We start from the raw sequence: 8,681 nt of genomic DNA on the forward strand, positions 1-8,681 counted from the left end.
GCTGCCAACACAACTGGGCCCTTGACACTGTGGTAGTTTCAGTATGGCAGATTCTTTTCAGCTCTTCCCACTAGGAAGAGCAGTTCAGGCCGGGCGCGGTGGCTCAAGCCTGTAATCCCAGCACTTTGGGAGGCCGAGACGGGCAGATCACGAGGTCAGGAGATCGAGACCATCCTGGCTAACACTGTGAAACCCCATCTCTACTAAAAACTGAGATCCGGCCACTGCACTCCAGCCTGGGCGACAGAGCGAGACTCCGTCTCAAAAAAAAAAAAAAAAAAACTAGCCGGGCGAGGTGGCGGCGCCTGTAGTCCCAGCTACCCGGGAGGCTGAGACAGGAGAATGGTGTAAACCCAGGAGGCGGAGCTTGCAGTGAGCTGAGATCCAGCCACAGCACTCCAGCCTGGGTGACAGAGCGAGACTCTGTCTCAAAAAAAAAAAAAAAAAAAAGGCAGTTCATTTCCCCACTTCTTGGATCTTGGATCACTTTATGACTTGATCTGACCAATAGAATGCTGCAGAAGTGACACTGTAAGGGCTAGGCACAATAATTCACACCTGTAATCCAAGCACTTTGGGAGGCCAAGGCAGGAGGACTGCTTGAGCCTAGGAGTTCAAGGCCATCCTGGCCAACATAGCGAGACCCCCTTTCTATAAAAACAAAAATTAAACTTAACTGGGTGTGGTGACATGCATTTGTAGTTCCAGCTACTCAGGAGGCTGAGGTGGGAGGATCCCTTGAGCCCAAGAGATTGAGGCTGCAATAAGCCATGATTGTGCCACCCCATTCCAGCCTGGGCAACAGAGCAAGCTCCTGTCTTAAAAAATTAAAAAATTAAAAAATAATAAAAAAGCGAATTGGAACTGAGGCATCTAAAAAAGCTGGCAACCTCAAAATGCTAAACCTTCTGTGAAAAGCTGGGCCCAAAACAAAACAAACAAACCAAAAAAACCCTCACCCTTATCGAAATGGGTAAAGAGCCTCCCCCAACAACTCAAAGTCTGGGTTTGCACTTGGCATGAAATTGAATCTAAACTTATACCTCCTACAGGATCCAGGGGACCAGGCAAAGAAATTAACTCAAATATTGCTCCTGAGATCTGGAAGGCACGTCTGGCCCTTCCCTCCCAGACACTGTGGTTGCAGGTAAGACAATCAGGCCAGCATTTTATTCCATACCAGACTGATCTCCATACAATTTCCTCTTGCCCTTTACCCCCAGAGAAATAGGACTTGTGTGGACTCAGCTCGGCTGAGCTTGTGTGAGCAGAGGGCTTGTCCACATGCTAGCTGATGGATGACTTCGATTTCTGCTTCTGCACTACACGTGGGCAGTATTTCCTCGGAGCCCTTGGTCTGATTATCCTCCTCCCAGTGATAGAAACACTTTCCTCGCTATTCTGATCCAAATCCAAAGAGGGTGACCTAGTGGATGAAAGAGGGACATATGTGTCAGCAGGCGGACTCCTGTCCTCATCCCTGCCTTCCTTCACTCAGCATCTGGGATGACAGGTTGCCGCTGGGAGCTGGGAGGAGACTGGAGCTCACCACCAGGAAACAGACTCTGGACACTCTCCTAGAGTCACTGAGGAGTCCAAAAAAGAGAATGTCAACTCGCTTCTTCTCATAATATTGGAGAAAGAGAGGGGAACCCCCCAGGACATTAAGAGAAGGGCATTCCAGGCAAACAGAATGGTGCATGAGGCAGCTCATGTGTCTGGGGATTTCTACGAGCCCATGATGGGAGCCTGGGAGACAGGAGGCAAGGGGAGGAGTCAGAACATGTAGAGTCTTTTTTTTTTTTTTTTTTTTTGAGATGGAGTCTCGCTCTGTCACCAGGCTGGAGTGCAGTGGCACAATCTCGACTAACTGCAACCTCCGCCTCCCGGGTTCAAGCAATTCTTCTGCCTCAGCCTCCCGAGTAGCTGGGACTACAGGCATGTGCCACCATGCCTGGGTATTTTTTGTATTTTTAGTAGAGATGGAGTTTCACCATATTGGCCAGGCTGGTGGCGAACTCCTGACCTCATGATCTACCCGCCTCAGCCTCCCAAAGTGTTGGGATACAGGCATGAGCCACTATGCTTGGCCTACATGTAGAGTCTTGAAAGCCAGGCAGAAAACTTTAGACTCCATGCTGAAGGCATTGAGGAGCAGGAATTTTAAGAGAAGATACAAGAATCTTTCCTGCCTGGGCACAGTTGTGCAAGACACAGAACAGAGCCTTGGGCCCCAGGGATGACGCTGACCCTGGTAAGGCAGCCAGTTGTCCTGCTTGCACCTGGGGAGGAAGGGGGAGGGAGCTGACCTGGGGCCCTTCCCACAGCAACATCCTACCCCTTTTCCTATTCCCCCTCACCATGTCTTTGCTATCTTCCACTCCACTAGGGAACCAGACCATCTTCCAAAATCTGAGAAAGAATTGAAGGTGGGGGAGTTTGGGCCATAAGACCTGGGAAAATCCTGCAAGTGTCCCCAGTAAGCCAATAGAAGGTCTTTCCAGAGCCCCTGCTGTTATTCCCTGCAGTGACCTCCCCTCACCCCCACACAGAGAGTTTGGGGACACCTCCTCCATCACCTCATCACTTAGATCATCTGAAGTCCACACCAGGTCAGAGAGCTTCTGCAGTAGCATCTCCAGCTGCATCCAGGAGCCCTGGTCACTGGCATTCCTGGGATAGATGAAGCATTGTGGGTGGTTTGGTTCCTCACCTTCATCTCAAAGCCCTAGACTTGGGGCCCACTTCATCTTGGGAAGGGGAGCAGTCACTGATGGAACTGTGGGGCAGGCCTGGCCCTCCTGCTCCCGCCCTCTCCCCAGCACCCACCTGAAAACCACAGGGTATTGGTCGATGTCGTTGCCAAGGGTGAAGCCCTGCAAGGTATGTGGGCACCCCAACAGCACACAAGTCCCATAATAGAAATCAAAATGGCTCACCGAGAGCCTGGGAATCACTTTAGACAGCTTCCTCCACGATTTCCCAAGCTGGCTCCCTGAGTTCATGCCCTGGAAACAGGAAGAGGGAAATTGGGGGCTGGGCCCAGGGGAGAGAAAACAGAGCTGGGTGGATAAGATCTCCATCCAGAGACTGTGAAGACAGGGCCAAGGGCAGGGATTTGGGCGGAAGGTGGGAAATGGGTGAGGCCCAGGAAGCATGGCAGATAGGACCGGGCCCAGTATTGGCCACTGACCAACCACCAGAGCACAGTGTCAGAGGTCACAGGCTCTCTTGTCCTCAACAGGTACCCCATGGTCTTCCTGGAGCATGCATCAAGCCAGTTCCATTTGTCGGCTGTGTGGCCACAGGAGGAGGAGTTGAGGGTCTCAGAAGGGCAGCCATACTTCCCAGAACTGAACCAAGGGCAGTTGCAACGCCGTAGTACCAAGTACATTTGTTTTTCCTGGGGTGCTGATTCAGGTGTCAGATCCAGATAGGGGGTCATCAGCCAGAGGATGAGCATCCAAAAGACCCACAGGACAAAAATCTGCCAGCGCTTCATGTCTGCCCCAGGTAGTAGCTCCTGTGGTGGGCTGCAGACTGGCTTCTCTACCTGGAAGGACAAGGGGCTGAGGCCACAGGCAGCACCAGCTTCCCTCTGTCCTGTTGGCCTCCACAGCTCCCCGTCCCTCCAACCTCCACCTCCTTCCAACCCCTCCTCCTGCCTCACTATCCATTTGCTCACCCCAAAAAAGAACTCTGACTGGGCATGGGGTGGAAGAGGCCAGGGCAGAGAGATAGCATGTGGCTAGCCCTGCAAGGGGAAGGAATACCTCAGTGGGGCCCTTGGTGTTATCCCAGTTATATCATAGATCTCATCACAAAGTACACATTGTGACCTCCCTCCTTTAGCCTGCCTGGAAAAAGCCACCACCTTTCTCTGACACCCGAATAACCTCCACTGGATGTAAGATACATGAGGACAGGGACTCAGCTAGTCTCTCTTCTTCACCTCTGCAGCTCTAAGACTTAGAATTATTTAATAAATATTTATGGATAAATAAACAGGGGTTTGAGAGGGAATTTTTGTTGTTGTTGTTGTTGTTGTTCTTGAGACGGAGTTTTTGCTCTGTCGTCCAGGCTGGAGTGCAGTGACGTGATCTTGGCTCACTGCAACTTCTGCCTGCCAGGTTCAAGCAATTCTCATGCCTCACCCTCCCAAGTAGCTAGGACTACAGGCATGTGCCACCATGCCTGGCTAATTTTTGTATTTTTAGTAGAGACGGGGTTTCGCGGTATTGGCCAGGCTGGTCTCAAATTCCTGACCTCAAGTGATCCGCCCACCTCAGCCTCCCAAAGTGCTGGAATTATAGGCGTGAGTCACCATGCCCAGCCGGGAAATTTATTTTTTAATTATTATTATTATTTTGAGATGGGAGTTTCACTCTTGTCGCCCCGGCTGGAGTGCAGAGGCACGATCTCGGCGCACTGCAACCTCTGTCTCCCGGGTTTAAGTGATTCTTTTGCCTCAGCTTCCCGAGTAGCTGGGATTACCGGCACCCACCACCATGCATGGCTAATTTTTTTTGTATTTTTAGTAGAGATGGGGTTTCACCATGTTGGTCAGTCTGGTCTCCAACTCCTGACCTCAGGTGATCTATCCGCCTCGGCTTCCCAAAGCACTGGGATTACAGGCGTGAGCCACCGCGCCCTGCCCCAGCTGGGAACTTTAAATACACTTATGTGTGATGCCCTCTCTGGAGTTGTGTGACATCAACTCAATCCTCTCTTGTAGTCTCTAGACCCCGTATCCAACAGCCTACTGGACCGCCACTTAGATGGCTCAGCGACATCTCACCTGAATAAGCCTGACTGAACCCAGCATTTTCCCTGTAAACCAACACTTCCCAAAACTTCTCTGTCTCTTGTTTTGAGAGGGAGTCTTGCTCTATCACCCAGGCTGGAGTACAGTGGCGCAATCTCAGCTCACTGCAACTTCTGCCTCCAGGGTTCAAGCAATTCTCCTGCCTTTGCCTCCCGAGTAGCTGGGATTACAGAAGCGTGCCACCACACCCTGCTAATTTTTTTGTATTTTTAATAAAGACAGGATTTCACCATGTTGGCCAGGCTAATCTTAAACTCCTGACCTCAGGTGATCTGCTCACCTCAGCCTCCCAAAGTACTGGGATTACAGGCGTGAGCCACTGCACTCAGCCTCAAAACTTCTCTATCTCAATAAATGATTCCACCATGTACCCAGTTATTGAAACCAGAACTCATGTATTCTTGATTCCTCCTACTCCTATGATACCCAAATTCTTTTTTTTTTTTTTTTTTTTAAGGACAAAAGTCTCACTCTGTCACCCAGGCAGGAGTGCAGTGGCACAATCTTAGCTCACTGTAGCCTGTGCCTCCAAGGTTCAAGCAATCCTTTTGTGTCCAGAATTGGTGGGTTCTTAGTCTCACTGACTTCAAGAATGAAGCTGCCAGCTGGGCGCGGTGGCTCAAGCCTGTAATCCCAGCACTTTGGGAGGCCGAGACGGGCGGATCACGAGGTCAGGAGATCGAGACCATCCTGGCTAACATGGTGAAACCCCGTCTCTACTAAAAAATACAAAAAAAAAAAAAAAAAATGGGCGAGGTGGCGGGCGCCTGTAGTCCCAGCTACTCGGGAGGCTGAGGCAGGAGAATGGCATAAACCCGGGAGGTGGAGCTTGCAGTGAGCTGAGATCCAGCCACTGCACTCCAGCCTGGGCGACAGAGCGAGACTCCGTCTCAAAAAAAAAAAAAAAAAAAAAAAAAAGAATGAAGCTGCCGACGCTTGCTGTGTTACAGTTATTAAAGATGGTGTGTCCAGAGTTTGTTCCCTCTGATGTTCGGACATGTTCAGAATTTCTTCCTTCTGGTGGGTTCGTGGTCTGGTTGGCCTCATCAGTGAAGCTGCACACCTTTGGGGTGAGCTCATAACCGCAGTGTGGACTTCAAGACTGAGCAGCAGCAGCATTTATTGCAAAGAGTGAAAGAACAAAGCTTCCACCTTGTGTAAACATACCAAGTTGCCGCTGCTGGCTCAGGCAGCCTGCGTTTATTCCCTTATCTGACCCCACCCACATCCTGCTGATTGGTCCATTTTACAGAGAACTGATTGGTCCGTTTTGACAGGGTGCTGATTGGCACCTGATTACAAACCTTTAGCTAGACACAGAGTGCTGATTGGTGTATTTACAATCCTTTAGCTAGACACAGAGTGCTAGACGAAAAGTTCTCCAAGTCCCCACCAGATTAGCTAGACACAGCACTGATTGGTGCATTTACAAACCTTGAGCTAGACCCAGAGTGCTGATTGGTGCATTTACAATCCTCTAGCTAGACATAAAAGTTCTCCAAGTCCCCACTGGACTCAGTAGCCCAGCTGACTTCACCTAGTGGATGTCACACCAGGGCCAGGGCCACGGGCAGAGCTGCCCGCCAGTCCCACGCCACGAGTCTGCACTCCTCAGTCCTTGGGTGGTGGATGGGACCCTGCGTGGAGGAGCAGGGGGGCAGCGCTGGTCGGGGAGCCTCAGGCCACGTGGGAGCCCGGGGAGGTTGGGGGTGGGGGGGGCTTGGGCATGGTAGGCTGCAGGTCCCGAACCCTGCCCTGCAGGGAGGCAGCTGAGGCCGGGCAAGAACCGAGGTCGGCGTGGGCGTCTGGCAGTGCTGGGGGACCCAGCGCATCCTCAGCAGTTGCTGGCCCGGGTGCTAAGCCCCTCACTGCCCGGGGCCCTGTGGTGCTGGCCGGCGGCTCCGAGTTGGGGGCTGCTGAGCCCACGCCCACCCAGAACTCGCGCTGGCCCGCTAGCCCTGTGGGCAGCCCGAGTTCCCGCCCACACCTCTCCCTCCGCACCTCCTGGCAAGCGGAAGGAGTCGGCTCTGGCCTGGCCAGCCCAGAGAGGGGCTCCCACAGTGCAGCAGCGAGCTGATGGGCTCATCTAGCGCGGCCGGAATGGACGCAGAGGCCGAGTAGGCGCCGAGAGCGAGCAAGGGCTGCTAGCATGTTGTTGCCTCTCACTCTCACCTCAGCCTGCCAAGATGCTGGGACTACAGAAGTGTGCCACCACACTAGGCTTATTTATTTATTTAATTTATTTCTGAGACAGAGTCTGACTCTGTCGCCCAGGCTGGAGTGCAGTGGCACAATCTTGGCTCGTTGCAACCTCTGCCTCCCAGGTTCAAGTGATTCTCATGCCTCAGCCTCCCAGGTAGCTGGGACTACAGGCGTACAACACCGCACCTGGTTCATTTTTGTATTTTTTAGTAAAGACGGGATTTCACTGTGTTGGCTAGGCTGGTCTCCATCTGGCCTCAAGCAATCCTCCTACCTCGGTCTCCCAAAGTGCTGGAATTACAGGCATGAGCCCCTGAGCCTTTCCAATTTTTTTTTTTTTTTAGGTAGAGATGGAGTTTACCGTGCCAGCCCAGTCTGGAACTCCTGAGCTCAAGTGATCCACCCTCCTTGACCTGTCAAAATGCTGAGATTACAGGCATGGAACCACTGCGCCCGGCCTCAAATCCATTTTTTAATTCATTTGTTTCTAAGTCATCTTCTTCATCTCCACTGCCACCCCCTTAATTCAATTGTAGTCTTGTAAAGGTAGTAAAATAATGAAAAATTTTAAGTTGTTTTTAAGGTTCAAGAAAAAAAAAATAGAACATTTTGGTTTTTTAAAAAATCAAAACATTTTGTTCAATGGGATAACAACAAGTAAAATTGTTCATCTTAGCTAGAGGAAAGCTGCGCTGGATATTGCATAGCTTTTAAATCAGTTCACCCAAAAATCCGAGTAAGGTCTGTAGGCTAGCTAATTATATCATACCAATGTCAAGTTCCAGGTTTTGAAAAAGTACCATATGGGCCGGGCACAGTGGCCCACACCTGTAATCCTAGCATTTTGGGAGGCAAGGTGGGCGGATCACCTGAGGTCAGGAGTTCAGGACCAGCCTGACCAACATGGAGAAGCCCTGTCTCTATTAAAAATACAAAATTGGCCGGGCGCGGTGGTTCAAGCCTGTAATCCCAGCACTTTGGGAGGCCGAGACGGGCGGATCACGAGGTCAGGAGATCGAGACCATCCTGGCTAACACTGTGAAACCCCGTCTCTACTAAAAAATACAAAAAACTAGCCGGGCGAGGTGGCAGGCGCCTGTAGTCCCAGCTACTCGGGAGGCTGAGGCAGGAGAATGGCGTGAACCCGGGAGGCGGAGCTTGCAGTGAGCTGAGATCCGGCCACTGCACTCCAGCCCTGGCGACAGAGTGAGACTCCGTCTCAAAAAAAAAAAAAAAAAAAAATTAGCTGGGCGTGGCGGCACATGCCTGTAATTCCAGCTACTCGGGAGGCTTAGGCAGGAAAATCACTTGAACCTGGAAGGTGGAGGTTGCGGTGAGCCGAGATTGTGCCACTGAACATGATTTTACCTGGGCAAAAAGAGTGAAACTCTGTCTCAGAAAAAGAAAAAGTACTATATGTACTATATGGTAAGACGCTACCATGAAGAGAAAATGAATGCCAGGCACAGTGGCTCATGCCTGTAATCCCAGCACTTTGGGAGGCCAAGGTGGGGTTTGAAGCTTGAAGCCAGGAGTTTGAGACCCGCCTGGGCAACACAACAAGACCCCTTCTCTACACACACACACATACACAATTAGCCGGGCATGGTGATGTGCGTCTTTATTACTAGCTACTTGGGAGGTTCAGGTGGGA

At 51.3% G+C, this 8,681-nt stretch overlaps 1 protein-coding gene across 1 annotated transcript; it reads right to left on the minus strand.

The window, feature by feature from the left end:
• Positions 1–1,151: 1,151 nt before the first annotated feature.
• On the minus strand, positions 1,152–3,779 carry CUNH20orf173 (chromosome unknown C20orf173 homolog). The gene is made up of 6 exons (XM_033186235.1): positions 3,686–3,779; positions 3,194–3,553; positions 2,830–3,008; positions 2,580–2,673; positions 2,361–2,412; positions 1,152–1,426 (listed from the first exon to the last, which is right to left on the minus strand). The coding sequence occupies exons 2-5, from the start codon at positions 3,500–3,502 to the stop codon at positions 2,386–2,388; spliced, it is 609 nt and encodes a 202-aa protein (XP_033042126.1). The 5' UTR covers positions 3,503–3,553; positions 3,686–3,779; the 3' UTR covers positions 1,152–1,426; positions 2,361–2,385.
• Positions 3,780–8,681: the final 4,902 nt, after the last annotated feature.

The sequence above is a fragment of the Trachypithecus francoisi genome, unplaced genomic scaffold (assembly GCF_009764315.1).
Source record: "Trachypithecus francoisi isolate TF-2019V2 unplaced genomic scaffold, Tfra_2.0 Lachesis_group21, whole genome shotgun sequence".
Classification (NCBI taxonomy): Eukaryota; Metazoa; Chordata; class Mammalia; order Primates; family Cercopithecidae; genus Trachypithecus; species Trachypithecus francoisi.